We start from the raw sequence: 27,616 nt of genomic DNA on the forward strand, positions 1-27,616 counted from the left end.
TTGCGTGGTTCGCAAATGTAACACCATATTGATTATAATAAATACTTTTAATTCATATCAATTATCAATAATAATATATACAGCACCTGCGTCACTTGCTCAACCCTTTTGTCAATCGTCACACTGTACACCATAATTTTAATTGTATTACTAAATATGCACATACATGTGATAATTCCAAGTTAAAAGTTTACTTTACCAAGTCTCTCGGAAAATTAAAAAATATATTTAAACTTATTTATTACAATTAAAAATGTTACTCAGACTTTGTTTCAAATGTATAACCATTTGAAGTTATATTTCGAAATTTATCATTTATTGCGGAAATAATCTATTGACCGTCGGTAAGTATCACATGAATGTGAAACATTGCAAACTACAAATTTCCAATAAAAATTATATTGATAAGTATAATATTATAATCATAGATTAAAGTCATTACATATGTGCATAGTCCATAAACAATTTAATCTTTTTGGAAACTTTTTTTATTGAGTATAATAACTAATAGTATTTTATAAAAACTAATTTCAAATTGTAACTCTGAGGTATACACACAATTTTTTTAATTATTTTATGCCACTTGATACATGAAATAGATTTTCTGTCTACTAAAAAAAAATATTAAATATAGTCAATGTTATAAACAATAATTTTATAAATGTGAAAAAATATTTTTAATTTAATTTGCTGTTGCAAAGTGTCACTATAGGTTTTAATAATGAGTCATGAATAAATTTGACGTCCGTTTAACATTGTATCAAAAATTTAAAATATTTTTGTATTTTTTTCTATACAATAGTTTCCAGTTTCTAATAAATTTATCATTTTTAACGATTATATTAGAATTTATCAATAAAATGAATATTCCCAAACCACTCTAAGAGATCGATGTTCTTTTTATATATATATATATATATAGTAGTACTTATCATTACTCAATAAAATTGTATATTTTATGTAATGTATTCAACATTTTTTAAATGTATTCATTTATAAAACAAGGCCTAATTTTCGAGGTTTTTCTCGGTAATTTATCAATTATAAAGTAGCTAATTCATTCAATTAGTCTTGTTTTATAGCAAATAATAGTGTATTATTATTGAAATGTAATAATAAATATTCAATCTTTATTTAGAACTAACTTTCGTATAAACTCTATATAAAAAGAAATATTTTCGGCCGTCATCTTCCTTCAAATAATGCTTTCACTGCATTGTACTGACCCAACTTATGATACATATATTAAGTATAAAATTATAAAATATGAAACTATAAAAAAATTATAAGTATACTAATGAATCACCAATTTACGTATTCAATATTTTTATATATTTTAAAAATTATTGTTTAAACAAAAATACCCTAAAAGTTCAATAAGTATCTAAATAAATATATGTGATGCATAACGTGGCAATATAATATTTAAAATATTATTCAAGTAAAATAAGTTGTTTTTTTTTTTTTTGCTCATCACGTCATTTAACATTGGCACATTAGTCACTTAACGTATTGCAGGTATATTAATATATTACACACGTCTACAAAGTTACCAAGACGTATTATTTACAATTAAATGTTTTAAATGTAATAAATGTATTAAGCGACTGCATTCGTTTAATGTGTGTATAACATGAAGTTTCGATTAAATCGTTAATTAACTCGGTCTTGCAGTCACGTTGAGTTATAGCTAACAAAATTACGTCAACCAACTGTATTAATTAATCATTCAACTATTCATATATATTTATTATTTTAATATTTAGTCTGGAAATATAAATATTGGGTTTGTCACAACTTCATACGATGTCAATTTTTAAAATAAAATACTACTCCACGTTCAGATTATCAAAGTAAATTAAAAACTAACTATATATATATATGCAATTATATAATATATAGTAAATACTTGGTATTTGGAATCAAAAACAATGACGACGAAATTCGATTTTCGAAACTGTTGTCGCGTATAATATTTGTTTCAAATCGACCGTGTTGATGAAACTTTCCTTTATTTTCTATATAATACACAAACATACAGTAAAAACATATAAATATATATATCGTTGGTTGAACGATTCGATTGTTTCATTTGTAACTTGCACACAATACTCCGAAAATAATTATCAGAAAGACTGGGAATTCCACTATAATTCATTTATAGCAAAATCAGTAACTACAAAATTTAAGCAATACATAAAGTGCCAATTAATGTCAGAAAAACACTGATTTGAAAAATAATAATAAACAAATACCATAAACCAGTGTGCCTATAAAGTTCTAGTATCGCTGGGTATTCTCAACAACCTGGCGTTTAAAACTTTAAAACGCTGATGGTGATTTAGTTTTATGACCTTACTATATATTAATTAATTGAATTTGTGCCAATTTTAAAATATTCGTGAACATTCATGAAAATATTTAAACAAAATACAAATAGAACAAGGCAACGAATAATAACGATATATAATATATATTCTACAGTTTTTACAGTTTTACCAAGCATTTTATTATTTTCATTCATTGATTGCACTATCTATAATGATGATGGGTAAAAATCAATGTGTAAAAGTATAAAAGTCATAGATATGTTGGTGATTCACTAATCATAAAAAATAATGATTTTATTGAAATTCTTCTGTTTTTGAAATATTTAAATATACTTAAAAATCATATATTTTCAAATGATTGACATTTTTTTTACTCTTTTATGATTATCCAGTAGTGGTAAAAAATTTTTCCAACTAAGAACTTTTTTTTTTATAGATTTATAGTAAATTATTTAGTAAGAATATATATATATATATTATATATATATATATATATGTATTTATGTTACAGGTTAAGTAGACTATCAGCCAATGTTGGCAAAATTATACTTTACCCGGGCTGTATAGAATTGCTCAGTCTAGGTTGGGCACTGAATCGCTTGAGTTATTAAATTTACAATTGACTCTGTTCTTACATCATTTATTTTATTTATTCTATTTTCTATTTTCTTTCAATCAATCTTTCATCAATTTCACAACGCTTTCCAGTATTTATAGATATTATAGCCGCTTCTAAATCTTCTTTAGTTTTTAATTTATTAATTATTTATATTGGATGTATCGCTCATTTTAATCCAATTTTTGCACTTCATCCAAACATTGCCTCACCACTCTTATACCAATTACTTTATAAAATATAAATATAAAATTGCGTATAAGTTCAAAAAATATAATACGTACTAAATTAACTACATCTACTCTTTTTTAACAGTTTAACAAATAAAAAAAAAAATAAAAAAAAAAAAATATATTAAAATGGAAAGTTTTGTTGATAGCTTAAGTTACTATGCCCAATTTACCACGGGAAAAGTAACTTGGACCGGTCAAAGTACAACTCTGCATGGCAAAAATAGTATTTTTAATAATATATTACCCAAAATCGTCGGACAATGTATACATTGCTTGTAACATATATATATTATATATTAGTATTATAATAATAATTTAAATTATTTTATACAATTGATATGATTTTTTTACTCTTAATTTTTCAACAGGTGGTGCACTCCATTAGTCAGCATCAGCCTGTGCCTTATGTTGGCTGGATGTGTTTTTTCGTTCAGTGGACACTTCTACAAAGATCAGAAGACTCTAATCGCATCGTCTTTGCACACATTAGCTGGTAAGTAAAATTAAACATCAAAGTATTTTACAGAAATTACTGATTGCACATAATACTATGTGTATATTGTAATATACATCACTATGTTTTATATATTATTTGTTGGAATACGCTTCGGAAATAATAAAGCATTAATTTATGTAGTATTACTTTAAGTGGAATTTTACGAAATGCACAGAATAAGGATTATACCTGATATTATTACTTTTAACTGAAAAATAAGCAATATCAAAATATATCATAAAAATTTAAGTGATCAGAGGAAAATATAACGCATAATCATATATATGTATATATATATATATATAATATATATACTCCTTAAGATAATATTAAAATGCTCATAATCATCTTCATCGAGGAATGCAGAAAGTACTAAAAATAAAAGCAGGAACTTAATATAAACCATCTTATTATGAAAATGAAATTAACATTAAAATTCTTTTAAATAATCAAAATACTTAATTTAATATACCTAGCCAACAATTTCCATGTACAAAAATATTATAATAAGTATATATTTATATTTAATTTGAAACTTTTTTTTTATGATTATTAAATATAATATATACAAATTTAATTCTAATGGCTGAATTAGTCAAATCATAAATTTTATAATTTAAAAATTAATAAAAAAAAAAAAAAAAAAAAAATAGGAATAAGATTAGGAAAACATATCTTAAATATTTGAAAATACTAATATTATGAAAACGTGATAAAAAAAGCAAATATATTATATTATTAAAATGTAAGTGTCAATTCATTTTAAAATATAGTTACATTGTATTCAATTTTGGAAACGCGGGATTTGTCTCAAATAAAAAAATCTAAATCACACAAATTGTCCGTAGTGTTATTTAAACAGTATATATTTAAATAAAATCATATTTTTCTATGTAAAACTTCTGGAAATGTAAATAATATATTAAACTCGTTATATTATATAATATAAAGTTATAAAATATAATGAATGATATTCGACTCTACTATTGTTATTACCGGTCTTTTAAACGTTATACAAAATTATAAAACGTACAATTTAAGACAGTGATTTTTTTAAGACAATCATCGTTTACATTGAAATAAGATATTGTATGATATATTTGATACTTAAACATTTTGCATACCTAAGTATCAATGAAAACTTTACACTGTTGTTTTTGAATTTTACATACTTAAAGTTTAAATTAGGTAATTAAGTTATCCGTTTATTATTTTTAAAAAGTTTTCTGGCTTTTTAATAATTTGAGACATAAGTTATTTTATTTTTAAAATCTTGTTTAAACTAATCTAATTTTCATAAATAATAAATTTATATTATAACTTATAAATTAATTTTACATAATCAAGTAGATCAAAAGTAAATATAGAGTTATTTGCACTTAATTTAAATAATTTAAATAAATGTTTTTAACTCACATTTATAAATAATTATTGGCCATTAGGTTCATAAAAATGTTTTATTGTAATAATCTGGGATGTAAATTTGAATGATTTAACGAAATCATGATATTTTTTAAGTGTAAAGCACCGTATTTTTTCAGTCATTATAACTATAGGCTGAAGCTACACTAGCAATTTATCTAATATTCAATGGAATAGTAGATTTTTATTTATTCTAAATTATATGTGTTTATTGCATTGTATCTTTATGTATAATCTAACAATGTATTTAATATATCCTTATTAATACATCTTATGTATAAATATATCATGCATATTTCTAATATAATAATTTTATGTTGGTAAACAAACGTAAATTATACTTGACATTTTCCATTAAATCATTTTGTTCTTTTAAAACGTGTAAAGCGATTTTAAAAATAATACTGAGCTATTAAAAATAACAAAATAATAATAATAAAAGCTTTTTCAAAAATCTATAAAAGTTAATTTTATAAATAATAAAAAATTTAATCAAATAACGTAATTATAAATTATTTTTAAAGCTTTTCGTAATAATGTTATACTTACATAATAGAAAATTTAACTGCGCAATTGAATAAAAAATGTAATTTTTAATGTGAATATCCACAGTTTATGACTTTGATGAATTCTGATAATCACCTAGTGGATGTCGATATACACATCCTAAAATGGTAATGTGAGCAATTAAAAATTGAAGATATTTACTTAGAATATTGATATTTACAATAGGATTTTGGTCAATTTTGACACACACAACACAATATTGACATACACAGCATATATAGTATAAACTATAAACAATATACAAAATACAACATAAATAAACGTAAATTATCATTATTAAACAATGTTGTATTTGTATTAATAATTTAAACTATGATAATTTTACCTTACGAACGTTACTGTTTAAAAAAAAAAAATTTGAAACTACTTATTCCAACATGACAAACTGTTATGGCATTACATAAAATGCAAATATTTCTGCAATCACACATTTTTGTAGTGCACTTTGTTTGAAATTGTATTGCGTATACCTTTGCCTTCTAAATGTTGAATTTGATGCAGATGCTTGCTTTAAAGGTATCTATTAATCCTTTAGTATATCAACAATTTGAATTTTATTGAAATAAAATTTTCTTTGCATACTCAAAACTAATTTCTGGTGTAGGTATAATTGATTTATAACGCCATTTTTGTAGCTAATTCACAAAAATCATTATCTAATATAATATCTATTATTATTGATAAAATATTTTTGAGGATCCATTTAACTATTAAAATAAATAAAAAAATAGTGTATTATCACTATGAATTTTCCGTGATCTCATTAGATTACATTTAAAGAAAGCAATATCGGCATTAAAAAGTAACAATATTCAGCAATATTGTTAGGTATGTAAATTAAAATGTTTAATATATTTTATAAATTATAACTATTAAATAATTGTAAATTAATTATTTCATTTAATGATATACTATACTTAACGTTGTGCGTTATGTTTTGTTTTATGATATATCATATATTTTGTTAATCGTTATGTTTTGTTTTGTGTTATTTAATTATTTATATTTATCGTTTTCCGTTATAATTACGTTACAAATCTCAATCGTTTTTTTGTCAAGTATAACGTTATAATCATAACGTTTGCAAGCCCTGCCTACCATCCAATAAATTTATTAACTTTCTTTATCAAAATCAACTTAAAAAACTAATTTTTAAGCGTATTTCATAAATAATGAACAACAAAAAAATAATTCCTTACACCCAAGTCAAACCCTATCATATACCAAGTACATTGTATAACCGTCTCTTTTGGCTTGTGCATTTGAAAAAAAAATACTATACTGTTTTATTAGACGTTGTCCAAGTATATTCAACAAGGTATAGCACTCCGGCTTTTTATTGAAACTAAAAGAACTTTTTTCTCCTCCTTATTTTTATTTTTCAAGTCACATGGAAAATCGTAATTTCGTTATAAAGGTAGGCTCGGACATCTCAAACATATCTCTTATCTTAGCTGGTGTCCCCCAAGGTATAATTTCATCTTCCATCCTTTTGTCCAATACAATACATACACTGCGGACAAACTCACCATCTGCCCCCCTCCCACTGTCGTCGAATTTACAAACAACAAAATTATTTTTTACTTCATATAATATCTTGCAAACTACTTCACAATATTTACAAAACCACTTAAATGAGATAGAATTGTGGTATACTGGATAAAAAATAAAAAGTCTTCGAAAATCACTTTTAGTGTTAAATAAAATATAGTTCCCCAGTACTTCTAAACAATTAAATCATTCCTTCAACTTCTAACAAGTAATAACCAGTATTTAGGGTCGACGCTAGACAAACAACTAACGTAAGCAGAGCATACACTGAGCTAAACGGATTCTGTTAAACATCAGACGTATGTATCTTCGCACTCTTAGAAAACATTATAAAATTAGCCTAAAAACAAACTACTACCATATAATACAACTTTACTAAAACCAATTTGGTCTTATGACATCCGATTGTAGAGTGATGTTAAGAAAACAAATACAAATAAATTTCAAACTTTCCAATCAATAATATTACATACAAGTATAATTACAAACGCGCCTTTATTTGTAATAAACTACACACTTCACTCAGATGTAAGTATTCAAACAATCTCAAAGGTAGCAATATAGTTTTACAACCTTTTTCATCCTCGCCTGGCAAACCATTCAAACTCTTTGATCAATGCCCTTGACTTTACCAACATTCCAAGAAATTCACTGAGAAGAATAAAGAAAAAATGGCTTACAGACCTTCTAACAAAATAAAAAAATAAAAAATAAATAATTAAATAAGTCTAAGACATAAAATCATTCATATCAAAAGTGTTACTGTTGGAGAGATTATTTAAATCAAATCTTTTATGTACAAATAAGTATATAATATATACCTTGCATCACATATGCTTATTGTAAAAATATCTTTACATAGTGTATATTTTCAAATAAATATTGAAAACAATTTCTACATATACTTATGTGTTGTATTTGTATTCATAAATTAAATAATAATATGTATTTAATTTTTGTATCGACTATAGAGCTTCATTCGTTAATAAAGATAAATAAATAGTTTTAGGTTAATTTTATAACTGTATGATATTTCTTGTGTAAAACTTATTATAAATTAAGTTTTGGTTAGCCTGTTTAAATTTTTTACTACATAAATTACGTGTAATAAAATAACAACTAGTATAGTATAAAACATAGTATACTACACATAATATACGAGTAAACTAAGAACTAAACTGTATCATATGTAGTTTCATAAATCATAATACACTAAATTGAATTTACTAAAACAATTAACAACATTACTTTATTGTACCTATATAATATTTGCATTTAAATTTCAAAATAAAATAAATGTTTTAATATTAATATAATGTATTTTGTTTTATATTCTTATAGTTTTATGAATACATATTTTATATTCAGGTATTAAATTATTATTTAATATGAATTGCTCCATTACATATATTCATAAATTATATTGTTATATTATAATATAGCTAATGATTAGATATACTGAATAATATCATCAGTATGTAAATGTACATAAATATGCCAAATCTAAAATAACCCATTGTACATTTATATTCATGAAGGTAATTAACATCATATTTGATCTGTACATGTTTATTCAACATTTGATACAATGAAGAAAAATTGAATTTATAATCATATATTCATATATGATATACATATGTCTAATATCTATGATACACAACAATATCAGGTTTGTTGTACATGAAATCTATTAACTATTTTAATCATTTTCAGTAAATAACCTACAAAGTAACAACTTAAAAAATATCTCATTTTCATATTAAATTTTAAATGTAAATGTTCATTTATAAAAGTTTCATAAATAGTTTAAATTTAAAATAGTATGCAAATTGAATTCTTGAATAATAATGAAAATTCCAATTTAATTATAACTGAAAAATATTATATACCTCGTAACATGTAGTAAAAATTCAAAATATATCAAGTTGATATTAATCTATTTTCAGCCCAAAAATGAAACAACATTTGATTTTTTTATTACCTATATTCTGAAATAATGTAGATTTTGTTATGGAACAAATACCAACACAAAAGACCAACAATTCAACCGGTATAATAAGTGAGTAAAATACACATAACATAGGAAACACGCCTATATAAGTATGTTTTAAATAAGGATATCTCAACGTTATGATCGATGAAAAACACATCGACTATAAGAGGAAGCAACTAGACAATGGTGTGGTTTTTATCCGTCATACTAACAAACTTCAACCGATCATGAGATAGCCTGCATGGTATATTATATCGACGCACTTCTACGGAATATTCAGACCACTTCAATTCTTCAACCTGCCATCATCTATCGCAAAACCAAGCCCAGGTCCTCACAATAGAAGACTCGGACCATTCTACGAATTCACCGCTACACGGCGATTCGACGTCGTATCAACAAACAGCCCGAATACCACATCGCCGCTCCACAGCAACCAACCACCATCCTGCGTGACGATCAATCCACGAGGCTGACGCACCATGGCAATTTTACTAGGATATCGCCACTTCACGGCGACCAAGCAATACGCGTGAACACTGAGGCGTTTTAGCAACGTGTTGCCCCACAAGGACCATCGAGGAGACGGTCACATTACGGCAAATCGACCCGTAATTATTCATCGCCGTTTCAGGACGAATCTGACTCGTATTGATTGACGGTCGTATATACACGGTCACTGCGGCGCAATAGCGAGAACCGTGTTGACCGACAATAAATATTCAACGTAGCCGACAACCAGTTATATCGATCGTACGATCTCATTGATCCACGGCAACCTCGGAATCACCAAACGCCGAATAGCAACGAACTATAACCGATCGATTGATTAAAAGTACTTGAATTAACACTAGTTGCTGCTGATCGTGAAGAACAACCAGAGACAAGTTAAGTAATTGACCGAGAAACTATCGATCATTCGTGGACTAAGAGCGAACCCACGGCCGAGGAAAGACCTACAATTCAGGTATCGAACGGCAACCGAGCGGCGTCGCCAAAATTGTCCTTCTCAGGGTAACCACGTCTGACACGACCTACCAACGCATCTGCCTACGCTTATCCCGTTAAATCCTACGATCAAACGCCACTTCCTTGAACGAGCCCGACACGTTAGGACTCGACCCCCACTCTTTAAATTTTGTATCAATACTTTATAATGATATACCTATTACTGTATGAGTTCCGTAAGTGATACGCGATCACTTAACTCTATTTCCTATGTAAATATATGTATATATTGAAATAAAACATCAGTATTTACAGTATAAATAACTGATTTACAGATTTCATTCACACACTTATTTAGTGTGCCGTATCAATTTGTATAATATGATGTATGCCCATCGTATAACATAGTATATCCTAGCTCATGTTACAATTGCACCACTGTTATACGTAAGATATTTCTAATTGATAAAAATAATATCTTTAACTATTGTTTACTCGATTCTTAATCTTTAGCCGTAGCCGTTTTAAAATTAAACGAAAAATTTATTGAATTTCATGGACTTATGTGGTTATGTTAAGTCGGTAAAGACTTAGGTTATACGTAATGTGTTATAATATATATATATTTATATTATTTATACTATAAAACGTATCAGTCTATTTCTGGATTGGATTTAGGTTAGTTTGAGTGGAAAATAAAAATAGATCGCCCAAAATGACAAATGCAACAGTGTCGATAAATTACATTGGTCTATCGTGGTGGCAGAGGGAAAATAGATCAATCATGAGACGCATCTACACGCGTTATTTGGTAAAGAATTTAAGTTCATTACATTAGTCTTTGTGAGTAAGTGGATTAAAAAAGAACAAAAAAAAGCTTAGAGCGATAAAATTACAATTATCAAGACTTGCTTGCAATAACTTTCAACACTTCTTCATAAGTCGTATACACGTAGAGTGCTATTTAATACCCGGTATATATAATACGAGTATAATATAGGTACATGGCTATGAGTTTTCCCAGCTTTACCAGCATTTTCTTGAAAAAAAAAAAAAAAAATTAAAAACTCTTAATTAGTGTTCGGGTCCCCGGAGAGAGTAGGTAATAATAATTTTAAAAACAATTCGGTCGTACCTTTTTATTTTATTTTATTTTTTTATACCCAAGGCTCCTCTCTTAGTCCGTGTTTGTTTGACGGGAAGGGCTAATGACTTTGCCCAATAAACGAGAGGTAATTTTTCTTGGACTACTTAATAAAAATGATATTTAAAAACTGTTGTATAGAGACGTTATGATAGAAAAAAAACATGTTAATCAAAGATTTGTAAAGATAAGGGTAGTGTTTAATATACTATTTATAGAAATAAAATGATATGAAAACAATTCGGCTGTAAATATCTTACCATATATACTTGTATTAGATATTTTGTATTTTGTTGTGTATTTAAAAGATAGTTTTTTCGACGATTACAATTATGAAGAAGAATAAAAAAAGCTAACAACATTCTCTACATTATTATTTATAATAATATATTTTCCAAATAAATCAACTCGCGAAGCACACATATAATAATATTATGTATTACTTATATATATATACATATATATATATCAATAACAAAGAATAGGGAGATTTTCGATGCAGTACATTAAACCTCCAAACGCAGACTAACAATAGCCTCCCTAAATTGAAAAGTATTTTCTGTTATTAAGCTTAACTCATAACTTGTGTAAAAAATTGGCAAATATCTATACATAAAATAAAAAAAAAATGTTAATGTTCATTTTATGGCATTCACAAAGTTAATTTTCATATCGGAAACAAATGAATTATTATCTTTTTTATCATGAAATGTTTACAAATACTATAAAATATTAAACTTAATACAAAACGAGCATTCATATTTTCAATACAATTACATTTTATCGTTAATTGTTTTTTTAAATTTAGTAAAAAAATATGTATATATATATATATATTGATAATTTAGTTATTAGTTTATTGTTTAATATATACAATATATATATGCGAAAAAAAATTAAAAAGTTAATTTAAAAACAATAAGTAGTTTGTGTACAAACATAATTTTATTGTGCATTAGGAACTACATTTGTATTACAATTGAGATATATATTTACGCAATATAGTATAATATAATATCTAAACTGTGATTAATATGGTTTTCAATAACGCTGCGAAAAGTTAAATAAACTTTATGGTGAGGTAAAATTTGCATTTAGTTAACAGTCATAAATCGCTATACAGTTTAGAATAGAAGACACTTCGGCGTTTTCGTTGCATTTAATAGAGGTGAATCATTGATAGTTTAGAATAATAATAATTTTGACCTAAGCAATATAATACATTTTGTGAAAGGAACTACTAACTATCTTAATATTGTTTTAAATGGTAAAAAAAAGCAAAATGTGACTTTCAAAAAAAAAAAAGAAATCATGACTTTTAACTTCATTTTGACAAATCATTCCAAGTATAGTTAAATTTAATGTTTTTTTTAAACAATGAGTGTTCTTTGAATAAAAAAAAATCACCTAGTAAAAGATTGTGTAATAATAAAAAATGAAAACATATATTTATTTAAAAGTATAGAAACTTTTTCGTTGAAAACCGATTCAATATTCGGCCGCATACGCTTTTTTTCATCAGAAATTATATTTTCTAGAATTTCGTGAATATAAAGTGTACACTAATGTCCGATAGTCAAAAGTGTATGTGTTTCAAAAAATAAAAATTGCATTTCTTTAAACTTCAAAAGATCATAGTAAAAAGTATTGAACGGTATTACTTTACATACACGATTCCTGCGTGTAATATTTTCAAAAAACTCGTAGATAGTAACTAAGGATATCGTTTGTCGTTTTTTGCGTTGGAAGCTACCTTTAGAAAAACGAAAAACGACTTCAGACAGTTTTTTTTTTTTTTTAATGACTGACAAAATCGCTCGCGTTATCATCATTGCTCGTAATGAATAAGAATCGTTAAAAAAAATTGGTTTTCAGTCAATCACTATACATAGGTACAGAGATACAATATATTACAGTTTCCATCACTATTACTGGATTCACAGCTGTAATTGAAATGTACTAACATATATTGTATAGTCTCATTTCTGCTGACCGTTAAATTTATAGCTTTGTTGAAACGATTATCAGACCATCAAACGTAGTTTGGTAGGCCGTCCAACATTGGACTGATTTCGACATATTGCCATATGATTGTATAATTATTTTAACACTCCACTGAGCAAAACAATAGCTACCATACGTCTGCTCTGCTCTCGGTTTTGGTGTAACTATTAAAATGCCCATCGAGTTTCATTCAAAAGCACATTTGCAATTATTCAAATTACGCGGAAATCAATCGGTCGAATTACGAGTATATACGACTTTTTACCGTTTGCTCTTCTAACGTTTGGCGCAAAACGCGTTCGATTAAATTTAATTTGGTTATTCTAATACATTTATGTTGGTTCACACATAAGTATTATGTTTATATAGACAGGATATTTAAAGGATAATATATTGTATAAACAGAGTGATTCACCAACCATGCTTATTTCTATTTTTTCCTCTTATAATTAATTTATTAAAAATCAGATTTTTGGAATATTTAAATATATAATTTAAACCAAATTTTAAAATTCTTAGGATTTTCTTGTACTACATGTAGAGTATCACATGGAAATATAAACATGTTTTCTTGATCAGAATTCAGAACTCCCGTTTCACTGTAAACTATGTAGTGAATAATTTTTCTGAAAAAAAACGATGTATTAAAATCAAAATTCAAAAGATTAGATTGATTCTGAGCCATATAAATTTTATCTAACTATGTACTAGGAATGAAAATTCCGTAATAGTGGGCTTGGAAGTTTTCATGATCTAAAAAATATTTAGTAATTAATATTGGTTTATCATCATTTTTAATTTGAGTGTTATTGACACTAGATCTAATATCATGGCTGTTTTATATTTTTAAAGAAAATTATTTTTAATAAAAATTCAAAAATTTCTCAATCAAATTTTATATTATATGTATCAATATCAAACAAAAAAATGTATATTCATTCAATAATTTACTAAAAAAAAAGTGGTTTTTATTTAAAAAATAGACATTTATATCACCACAAGACTCGCCTTAAGTTGTACAAGAGAACTCAATAATTTGAAAAATATAATCTTTCAGTATAATTAAAAGTTTCAAAATTAGAAATTGAAAAATGTATAGATATTATAAGTGAACGTGATTGATGAATATCCTTGTATACTTATGATTGTGAAGTGTTTAGTCGTTATTATTGTTGTTTTATATTATAATAAATCAATATAGCCAATAAACATATTAACTCATTATTAAAATAAATAAAGTTATAACTAATAGTGAATAATATGCAGTATTTATTTATACGCAGAAACTCGGATTAATTGTTATTTCAACATAACTTTTACTTATTTTTACAGCGGCACAACCAATTTTTTGTTCGATTAACAAAAAGATTTAAAAATTTAACTGTACATTTGAAATTGAAGATTCAGTACACGAATATAATATGATGTTTTTGCTACGCATATATTTTACTGAAATGAAATGAATGCGAAAAATAAAAATGGTTATGAAATTTCTCATTTTTAACGACATCTTGACTATTATTCGAATGAACCGAATTCAGCTCATAACGGTTTTCCGGTTACAACGTGATTTATATTATAATGGTTTCAACCCGATCTAGTGGCCCACCCGTATATACAGTTGTGTCTCAGTTTTATTTTTTCGTGTATAAAGTGTGATCCCAAAGGGTATTTGAACCAAACGATAGTATATAATATATATTATATACATACAGCAATGATTAATGACATGTACGCTAACCTTTATAATTGACCTCTATCAAACAAGATATTTGCTTGACACAAGACGACACAAAAGCAGTTTCGCGTGTCAACGTTAAAAATATGTCATCTCTGTTTACTTATAAATACTTAATAATAAACATTCTCATTGAATTTACTATGAATTATATTCGTACTTCAATATTTTTTTCTGATATTGATATATATTGATAATGACTCAGCAAAATTTAGATTATAATTTAAACGAAAACTTGTTTTTAATGTATATTTTATAGTATACCCCAAAAATCACTTATCTTGGTGGTATTTTTTTTTTTTAAATCATTAAAAATAAAATATGAATGAATGACGTAATTCAAAAAAAAAAAAGTGCAGTTCAAATTATACTTTTCAAAAAAGCTATTTTTCAATCAAATAATTATGTTATACTAAACCTAACTAAAGTGCAGATAAATTAATATAAACCAAAATAATTTCAAATTGCACTGAAAGGTTAGGTTTAAATTTTATTTTTATACAAAGTTATTGTTTTAACAATCAACAATCATATTATTTCAAAAATTATAAAAAATTTCGAAAATATTATTTTTACAAATCTAACTTGAAGTCATTACAAAACAAATTAATTTTCTGGTAAATTTGATATGATTAATAGTAATAAAAACACAGAAGTTTGTCATAAAAGAAAAAAAAATTAAAAATAATATTGTTAAAAAAAGAAGTTAAATTTTTTTTAAACATTAAAAATAATAATTTTTTAGTTAAGTAATATTTACTATAAATGAATCATTTATTATAATTTAATACTGAAGTATAATTTTGTTTAATAATGATAAAAATTTGATATGTACGTTTACCTAAACTATATTATAAACTAGTTTATAGTTGGATGTACCTGGAAATATTTTATTAATAAAAAACCTTCTATACAACTGTTACAATTGTGATAAAAATTTAATAAACGACGGTTAAACAATTTTTAATGTTTAAAGTATTGTCAATCTATTCCGTTCTTGTCAGGGACCTAAAAGTAATTTATTAAAAAAATGTACCAAAAACTTTTCGGAATAATTACAATTTTGGGAGTTTGTACGCGACAATAAGTTTGCAACTTTTTTCAAAATTACCAAAGAAAAACGTTTGTAAATATTTTGGTTTTGAAGTAATTTAAATTTAAACTCAATTTAAATTTTCTTAAAAATAAATAATACAAATACAATACAAATAATTTGAATTGTAATTATTATTGATGCGTGTCAAAACCACAGACAAAATTCGATTACAGTTTGTAAAATTATATTATTTGAATGCGTGTATTGTGAATTTAAAGACCGATTTTGATACTTTATCTGGGAAAACAATATACAATTTATTTGATAACTATAATCTTCAATAAAAATGTAAATTAACATAAAAAATGGTTTGAACTGTTACCTATAGATGGTTTATCATATATTTAAATAGTAATTACATGTGTTGTCGACGAAAATTGATCCATAAAAACGTATATATTTGTTTAACTTAAAATATATATTTTGACAATTTACAAGTATATTTGTGATTTTATATAAATCGAAGAATAAGAAAATTGAACTGTTGTTTCAGTCATTTTTTTCAGATAGATATTGTCTCCGATGTTTAACAAAAAATCATATACAAATATATGAGAATTTTATTAGTACAGAGAGTCCTTCTCATCTCACTTCTTCTAACAAAGCGTTTTCCTTAATAGTAAAAAAAAAAAAGTGTAAAAATAAATCTATTCGACATTTCATCTAGTTGGAGGTAGATGCTAACTAATTAAACAACATATTTATATTTGAAAATTGAGAAAATTATGAGATGTTTTATAACTGAATATCAATCAATATGCCTCAATATTGAAATACGATTATTATAATATTGTAATTTATATTTCAATTCACAATAATGATATAATGTCGATCATGAGATCGTAATTGTCTTCCAATACCTGTGGACTTTTTTATATTGCAGTTTTTATTTGTAATAAAACGTATTAAAAAAAGTTCTCACTCTCGTACTACTATACAATTATAAATTATAATTTATTTATGTATATTTATACATAACATACATCATTATAACTTGAGTAGTTTAAATACGTAAAATGGTTAACAAAAATAATGAGAAATTTTATTAATTAAATTACTTACTTTATCTTTATTTCGTCATAATAATAATTTTAGCTGCTTAAAATATTAATTAATGTACACCCGAGTTTCAACGACAGTTATATCACATATGCAGAATATAGAATTGTGTTTTTTGAACACACATAGTCTTAACACGAAAAGTTACATAATTTTATATTTTGAATGAATATAATTTATGCAACGAGGGTTTACGGTAAAAACAGAAATGTTCTAAAAGGCATTTGTTTTTCGATTTAAATTTTAACTGTGTAAATATTATAATAGGCAATATCGAGTTAAATTAACAAGGGAATTAATATTTGGTCCCAAATTACACGAGTTTCAGCAGTTATCGTGTAAACAGTTACTGAATTACTGTTTTTAAGTGGACGGCATACGATCATGATGTAATAATTATTGTTGTAATGTAATATTATAAAAATAATATAACAACACAAAGTAACAATTTGACAAGTAGAAATTGATACCATAATTATGTCCCATTTTAAATTATGTATAATAAGCAAAGTATTTTTTTTTTAATAGTAAACATTAATTATCTCGAAAAATATTACATTTTTGAAAATATTTATTTAACATAATTTTCAGTCATTACCCATTACAAAATAACATATTTGTCAATTATCATTTTTTAATCTTAATACATACAAATGTATATTATGGTTTAAAACTGTAAATAACTAAAAATATTTTAAAAGCGCTACTATTTTTTTTTAAATATTAATACTTTTTGAGATAGTAAATTTGAACATTTATATAACTGTTAAACAATCACTAAGTACCTAAAATACGTCTCTTGACGTTAATAATAGTGATATATAATATGTGTATTTAATACATATATAGTGATGGTATCTGTATATTATACATAACATATAATTCACTTTAAATTATAAACTACTCTGTAGACTCATCATACATTACACATAAATTTTAGTATTATTAGGTCTATGACATTCATGTGTGGGCGTGTACGCACTTTAACACTTTAATTATTGGGAGTTGATCGAGTTCCGGCCGTTTTAAAATCGTTTAGGGTTAACAGCATATACTTGTGTTTATTATATAGGACTCATGTGGAGGGCGTAAATAATTCACGTAAAAAACTAGTTCAAAATGAAAAAAAAATGCATTTTATTTCCTAAACTTCTAACATAATGTCGAAATGTGTGTAACATTTATACTACAGGAATAATATATAAACAAAATTATAGAACATATCAGTGTCAATAGTTTTCATTTCGTATTTCATACTATTTTTTTTTAGCTGTAATCTCTAAATACCGAACAATCAATTTCTGAAGTTTTATTCACTGTATTCAGCTTATAGTAAGTTTGTTTCCAAAACAGCGTCAATTATTTACAGGTGTTAATTTTAGAAGGTTTTATAATTAAAAGCAAAAATAAATAATTAAGATCATCGAATAGTGGCCTCGACTATACCCATTAAATAAATGATAGTATTATAAAACAATGAGTTATCACAACTGTTAAAGAATTTATTATTTTTTTTTTTTACTCTAAATTATGTTTAAATTTAGCGATAAAAGCGTTAAAACTATTAAACTTGTAATTTTTTTAATTTATATTTTAAATTGGTACATTTTCTGATATTGAACTATATATAATCACTGGAATTTAAAATTTTCATAAATATAAAATTGATTATCAAGATTTTCGAGTTGTCAATAAAATTTTTATAAAATATTATAGAGATATAAGAAACTTGAATTAATTCCCATGTCTTAAAACAAAAAAAAAAGATTTTTTAATATAAATGCAATATATAACATTTGTCAAAATGTGTAGAACCAATAAATTTGGTTGTTCCTATAAGTATGACGTTAAAAGACACAATTTTATTACAAGAATATTAACGATTTTTATATAATTTAAAGCAATATAATAATAGTTATACATTATAATTGTATACGTTTAAATTTTATATTAAACATTCAAGTTTTTAAAATTAGAATTACAAATCTTCTAAAGTAAATAACTGGAAAACATTTCTTTTAAATGTTATTAATAGCTAAATTCTATCAGAATGTTCTGTACATTTTATGATGCCTATAAAAATATTAAAAAAATTTGTATTCTTTGTATTTCATCTTTAAGCAGTAAATTTTAAGTAGTTTATTCTTTTTCCGATTTTAAATAACTTGCCTACATTACCAACCATGACAAATCTTCAAAAAATACAACATTACAAGAACAATACAACGTGTATTTTATTTAGATCAAAATATACGTAAAACCACCTTTAGATTGTTTTTGAGAATAAATTAACAAGAATAACATTCTTTGCAAAAATAAACGAGTGTTAAATAATTGTATTATGTATAAGACATCGTTTGAGCTAAGTAGTTAGTCGAGTTTGTATAGTGTTTTAATCTTATAAATTATTTATGTTACTGTAGCAGTAAAACTTGTTAAAACTCAAAACATATTATTTTATTCGTAAAAAAAAAAAAAAAAAAAAATAGCAATTCGTTCTTGAATAAGGAAATATAATATTCCCATAATTTTCTACATTTTCATGCTTGTTAATACATATAACTTTGTTTCAAATTATATCAATAAAATGTTTTCTATTCAGTAATTTTTAATATGAGGCTACTCGTTTATATTGTTTTCATAGCAATTAAAAAATATCAAAACTAATTAAATTATATCATTTTTTTCCTTTGTTTGAGTTAAGTTTTTATAAAATTGATCAACATTTTAAAAATTGATCTAAAGAATTTTAACTTTAAATATCTAAGGCTTAAAAAATAAAGAAGCACCTGAGATCTCTAATAATTGTACGTCGTTCGTTTTGAAATTAAAAAAATAACTTAAAATATAATAATATTGTTTTTACCGACGTTTGATAATCAAAGTCTGAATATTATGTTAAAATAATTTTTAAAAATTTTACTCGTAATAGCTTTAAACTATTTGTTATTATATAATCAATATAATAATGTATATTATTCACCAGATAAAATCAGCAAAAATTTATGTCACGAATCCTATAAGAATGTAATATAGATTATGCGAAGAATAGGTTTGTATTTTATATGAATTTATGAATACATGATAGATTATTGATTGTTTTTGATTTTCTTGAATCCAATGATATGTTATACGATAATATTTACGCCGGTTCATTGAAGAAATTGACTTTTAGATTCCTTACACTCCAAATACACGTATTATTTTTGATGTTTTATCCAATAATATTACCTATTCATTTTACTTTTACGTATGTGTCTTATACAAAAGGTTACTGCAAAAAATTACAGTATATTGTTACCGTATAAAGTGTTTGGCTTTAGGAAAATAAAAATACATTATACATGAGATGATAAAATATTTTAAATCTAGTTAAATTTTAAAATTGCATTTTCAATAAAATGAGTCGAACGTCATTGTTGTGCATACACTGGTTTATCGCACCTAAATGTATATATTATACACGCATAATATTTAATATAATATTATACCTACCATCAGTGGAGTTTAAATTTGGTTTTACCACGCAAGGCGAAAATTGAAATGCAACGAATCTATTGTCTACGTTTTCGTCGTCGTTGTCATCAACAACAACAGAATAATAATATTATAAATGCTCACAGGCCACAGAATTATTATTATTATTATTATTATTATCATTACAATCATAATACTATATAGGTTAGGTTAAGACGAATCTCAAGAGCATAAACGGATATGAAATTATAATTTACACTTCTCGGCAGTATACTTACCTATATATAATTGCAGTGGACGGGAAACAGCTGTTCCATTAGACGACAGCGTATTGTACACAATAGTTTAGTTAGTAATTTCAAAACAATATTTTTAGTTCTGGTTCATTTCAAACCCTGTGATAGCTTTGAACATAAAATCTATTGTTATCCCGTATACCTACACTTAAACAACCTATTAAGTATACTACTAAATACTAACACTAAACATTTTAGGACAATGTTAGGTATTATAATATAACGGTATCGTTATTTCAATTACTAACAATAATTCGAGGATAGCGAACCTTTCTATACCTGCGTGTCAAGTAAAAATGTTAGTTCTATTTGATTTTCCTTGTGTGTAAACTAATTAAATTTGATGGCATTTTTTGAACTTAAAAATTTCTACACCCGTCACCTGAATGATTAAAAACAAGTAAAACGTTAAATTATTAAAACATTAAAGTGTATTGGACTATTAGAGTATTAGACACTCAAACTATAAATAGCAAATCATTACATAAATACGTTAAACAAATTCTGAATTTATAAAAAAAAAAGTTTTTAACAGTTACATGCATCATAAGTTTTCCATCTCTGAACTAAATGTACAATTAGCATTTTTATTTTTTATAAGCAACATGCATGATGTAATAATTTAATTACTTTTTAAGCAAAATTATATAATAATTAGAAATGTATTATATTATTGAAACGATAGAGCAACTTTGTACAATTATACGTTGTTCTAAGCCATAGAATAGTATTACCTACATAGTAGGTACTTCATATTTTAATTATAAATGAAGTATAATTTTTTTTTATCAAAAGTAAGTACTGGCGTTTAATTATCAAGTGTATGTTGGGCTGAACGTGGAAAACTTTAAAAATTTAAAAACTGTTCCACAGACCATTATTCAGATATACATTTAGTATACGAGTAAAAAAAGAAAACTATAGTAGTAAATAATTAAAACTTATGAACCATGATCTTCAAAAATAATTTTGTTTGTAACATATTACTTAATATAAACAAATGTATGTAATTGTATTTAAAACTTTATTTATCACTTATTTAATTTTAATTGATTGAAAATATCGATAAAAGTCGTAGTAGAGTACTGTAAAATCATGGGTTAATCTTTAATACTCAATATAAAATCTCAATTTTTTTTTAAAACATACTATACAAAACATTTATTTAACATTGAAGTTTAATTTTTAATATACAGGAAAAATAATAATTAAAAAAAAATTATCAAAAAACAACGTATAGCCCAGTACATTACTTAAATTTTAAATTAATTGAAGTTAATTAAATTACTTACTAACTTTGTTAGTAATTACTATCTTATAATTATTCAAGTTATTTTTCGTAATTCTCCGTAAAAGATATTAATTTATTGTTAAAATCTGATCTAATTTTAAATTAAGAGTCCAAAAATGAATGATATAAATATATTTAAAATTAAATAAAAATATCAATCAGGAAAATAATTTTATAAACAAATAAAATTGCTACTCATATACACGATATAAAAACTGTTATTTGTATTGCTTTACAATGATGGAAATATGAATTATAAAATAATTTTTAACTTCAAAATTAATTAATTAAACTTTCGTTTCTGTGATATGTTAAAATATGCAGACATTTTTTGTTTTAATATTGACTTGCACATTGTTAAATGTATTTATGGTATCAAACATATGATAAGCGACCCAAAACGAAATTAATTAGACTTAACGTATATTATAGTGAAATTTATGATAAGTTAGAATTGTTCACTGGGTGATGGGCAGCAATTTCACTCCAAATTCCCATTGAATTATAATTAACAATTAACATGCTCGATTTATGTACAATTTATATTTCAGCGCAGTATCACATCTAAATGTATGAATAAGGCTCGTAATAGTTTTACAGTTAGTGAATATACGAGTATTACCAATATTCTCAGTCGTAAAATCAGTGATTAAACAAGTTGACAGATAATAATTTCATTAATATCTTTCGAAATATTTACGATATTCATTCAGGGCGAAAATATATGACAATCTTTCTAAAAAAACTGTTTATGATAATACCATAATGCAATGTAGGTATACACATCTCAGCGAGGTAGGTAAAATTGTTTTTAATCATATCATTATATTGTTACCTAAATAAGTTATATACTTACGTATATACATTATATCATACAGTAATTGTTATAATAATTATTATACGACGTAATGTAGCAGTATGTTCAACAAGGGAATAACAATAACAATCAGGAATAATGGAGCAGGCCAAGAAGCTAAAAAAGTGTCAAAACTAACTATCACAAAACTTCTTCAGATCACCATTTACATATGCAGAAAATTAAAAAACTCGAGATATTTTTAAAATAAAATGTCCAATAAACTGAAAAAAATATAAATCTAAACTAAGGGTAGGTAATCAAAAAAAAAACATAATTGGCAAAATTTTGAGTTCTTAAGAAAATAAAAATAATACTAAATCTGACTAAGAACTGTATAATATACACACCTAAATACGTTTAATGTCAAAGGATAGTTTTACTTACGTAAAAAACCTACAGAGTAACACTAATGATTTTAAACACCTATTCTGACAGAATTTCGTAAGTACAAAGAGCAATCACTTACTGAATGTAAAATACCCAACCGCTTAGATGTGAGCTAAACCAAAAACAAAATACATTTAAAACATTATATTATTCCTAAAGGAAACTAAACTATAAAATTATTAATTTATTTAAAAAATGAATTTATGTAAAAATTGTGTATAATTAATAGTTTATGTAGAAAATTTTTATTTTAGATCGATAAAATCCCTATGGGGCATAAACCTACTCCAGAATAAATGATAAACGTTGAATACTATACGTATTTAACAGCCACGTGTATCAATCATGTACGATGTGTTTAAATTCTTTCTACGTATTTCTTTTTGTCGTTTTATAACGCATGTATCGCGAAAACGAGTACGAAAAACGGAAACGGTTTCAACATAATAATATATTATATAATAAGTGAATACCAAATGATTGAAAACACATACTGCAGTGTGTATATATCCTACAAATATAATCTAATATATAGCTATCGTTTGGTTTCCGATGAAATTTTTCTTTTCAGTTTAGAATAATTTTAAATCTCGACGTAGACGGAGATATTATACGACGTACATAATAATATACAATATTACAACACCGTGTCGTGAAGAACGCATAATAATAATATTAACGGTATAGCTATTGGATTGCAGCGGAAAAGTGATAAATCGTAAAGTCTTAGTAATATTCATGATGGTTTTTCCGTAAATAGTACAGCAATATCTTAAAAATTACGAGGAATTTATTTCTTAACGACAAAAAACCACCATAATATACTTATTTATATCTTTTTATGATAATCAGTGTTAATTATATTATTTTTTGATTACATTTAAATAATACCCATATTTTCTAAAATGATTTGTTCACACATGTTTCGTGGAAAAATATTTGTCCTCCCGTGCGATTCACCCATCATGTTAACTCTCATTTTTCCTTTAATAATGAACTTAATCAAATTGTTCATTTTTATCTAATTCAAAATTCAAACAAGTAGTTTTTTAACTGTTAAAATACATAAAATAAGTATAATAGTCCTTAAAATAAAACAGTTCCTATCCATTGGTATTTCCAATACTGATCATCTTACTTTCTATTTTTAATAAACAAGCCTAGCCTATATTTTTTACTAAACATTAATTGTATATTATAATATTATCTGCTATGTTAAGTAATATTTTTAAATAAAAATGGTTTTATATAAATACAAAATAGATTTAGTAAATATTTATGTACTGTAAATACGTATAAATATTTTATTATTCTTCGATCATTTTTATAAATTTTAAGTATTTATGGATTAATATGAATTATTCTAGTAACGTATTATTCTTATTACTCAAAGTTTATTAATTCAAAAACTGCTCATTTGAATTTTGATTTTGATACGTCAACATTTTCAGAAAAATTATCTACTAAATAATTTACAGTATAAAAGGAGTGTTGTCATTTGAATAACAAAAGTTTTTATCTCCACGGGGTACTTTTTATAAGTACTATAACAAAATCGCAGGAATTTTAAAATATAGTTTTTAAGTATAATATTTAAAAGTTTCAAAAATCAGATTTCAAATAACTGCATTATTGAGGGTAAGCATACTAGACAATACACCCTGTATATACACATTATGTTATTATTGCGATGCATGTTCGGTAAACGTTACGACCGATGATTGTGAACTGACAGACACAACGGCATCATGAACCGTATAGCTTTTATGGCATACGTTGGGTTCTACGCCGATTTTTTTTTCTGGTTGTGTTTTTATGATTCTCTATCTTTTTGTTACGTTTATAAATCGGCGATACGAATAACGGACGTCGTTAAATATCATCTCTTCTTCGAAGCCCCAAATCGCGAGAGTAATATAACCGAACGAACTCAATTTCTATGATAATTTCTGTGGGTATATAGTTTGAGAATTTTCGAGTGCAATAATATTATTATGACCTTTCAGTGATCGATTTCGTCGATTTTTACAATTATCGCATTATATAACGTGTGTTATACAACGTTTACTACATGTGTGATTATCAATGTTATATAATTACAACAAGTCCTTGTTTAACGTCACCTCATTTTACATTATTTTGCTATTACATCGTAGAAATTTAAATCCTTGTGTTTTTTTTTTTATTATTATTATTCTGAAACAGTTTCAGTATAATGTTGTTTTTTATGCACGTGCAGATATGTACATCAGATTGTTGTTATATTTATATGTTTCAATGTTTGTAAATAATTTAATTTCGACAATCTTTTTTAGATAATACTGCTATTGATTTTATTGACATGCCTTTTATACGTAGGTACTATTTTATATATTATTGGTAATAAATTCATATATAGTATTTGTTTTTTTATATAGTACATGTATTTCGTATTTTTTTTTTTTTTAATTTTATCAATAATCAGTTTTCTGATGACACTTGTTGTCCATAATATAGCTTTAATGTGCATACGAATATATTTGTATTTTTTATCATATAATTATAAAACAAGACAAAAAAATATAATAAAATGTGTGAAAAAGTGTTTAATTTAACATTTTTCAGTTAACATCGTGTTTTCTAGGGACCTAACATTGACATTAAACGAGATTTATTATGTATGTGAAGACACGTATTAAACATAATTTTACGTAATATCGTCAAAAAAAAAACAAATGATCGCTTAAAAATTTTTTTTTATAAATTTGATAAAACTATTACATTTGAATTATTTTAATGGTTGTGTACAGTATAATAATTAGGGTTGGGTCAAGCTTAAATGTTCCATATTTCCAATATGGAAAATACAAATACATAGTATTTTAGACTAAAACTATTTAAATTTTACAAATTATATTTATAGCAATAATATTTTAATATTTAACTAGATTTCCCTCGAATTTTTTAAAATGTTTGTATTGGAGACTAAAGTATTAAATTTCAAGTATTTATTTCCAACGAATTATTAACTATTTGAATCAATCAAGAGTTATAATAGTTTAACAATTTCCCTAACATTATAATTTTTTATGATTAGCTTCCAAATGATCAAATAATAACCACATATTATAATTGTATTAAAATATACACAATTTAAAAATAATATTCACTAAAACTATTGTTTATAAACACACAATATAATATATATATATATACATATTACATACTTATAGAGCAATTTAAAAATTTCAAAAAAAATATGTAAATCAAAGTGTTAATAAGTCATTTCTGAGCTATTAAAAGGTATATAATGAGAATAATAGTTCTTATAAATGGTTCTATGAAAATATATTAAAATAGATATAAAATTTAATCTAATATTTAATATCGACTATAAAATATATTTTAAAACTTATTTCGTATTATTGTAAAATAATCTTATTTATTTGCGTCGTGTGTGGTGTCTGCAAAAATAATGTTAATTTATGAAAACGTGATATGCTATACAAATTTAATTTTAAATATCACAAATTATAAACAGTTTAATATAATATGTAAACTGGAGTACGATCGAAAATTGTCGAGAATGCAATTAGTATTATAGGTAATACATTAGGTATTAAATCGATTGGATGATTTCTATTAACGGCTTAGTAAGTGGTTTGACTTTTGGTCTAATGACGTAAGCGTAACAGAGTAAGTTACATATGACGGTCGCAATTTGGATTTAAATTTCAAAGACACTAATTGTATTCTGCAGTTACGGAAATTATACAAATAATTATACAACGTCTGCAAATTTAATTAATAATTAAATTATTTGTTATATGATTGTTTACTTTGTTCGGTTTCTTTTAAATAATAATTTATAATATTATAAATGGTAGTGCGTTATAATTTAGCATACCGGAGAATGTACCAAAGTCAGTGATGTAGCCAAAATGCCTATCCAAATCGCCGTATGATCATAATTTTGTTGTTGAAATGCTCAATAAAATAAACACCTATTATAGGTGGTATGGTAAATATTAATAAATAAATCATTAGTGAAATATCTTACTAAAATGTATCACTCAACTATCTGTTAAATTTACTCATCACTTGACAAAATCAGATATCATTAACCCGGA

At 24.8% G+C, this 27,616-nt stretch overlaps 1 protein-coding gene across 2 annotated transcripts in view; it reads left to right on the forward strand.

Annotated features, from left to right (window-relative positions):
• The window catches only part of LOC112601391, a 188,168-nt gene that overhangs the window by 153,381 nt on the left and 7,171 nt on the right, over positions 1-27,616 (forward strand). For both annotated transcript variants that reach the window (XM_025349011.1, XM_025349009.1), the window contains one exon: positions 3,548-3,672. In XM_025349011.1, the coding sequence (XP_025204796.1) occupies positions 3,548-3,672 (125 nt within the window). The remainder of the gene's footprint in view (positions 1-3,547; positions 3,673-27,616) is intronic.

Source organism: Melanaphis sacchari, unplaced genomic scaffold, assembly GCF_002803265.2.
Source record: "Melanaphis sacchari strain LSU unplaced genomic scaffold, SCAv2.0 Contig77_pilon_pilon, whole genome shotgun sequence".
Taxonomy (NCBI): domain Eukaryota; kingdom Metazoa; phylum Arthropoda; class Insecta; order Hemiptera; family Aphididae; genus Melanaphis; species Melanaphis sacchari.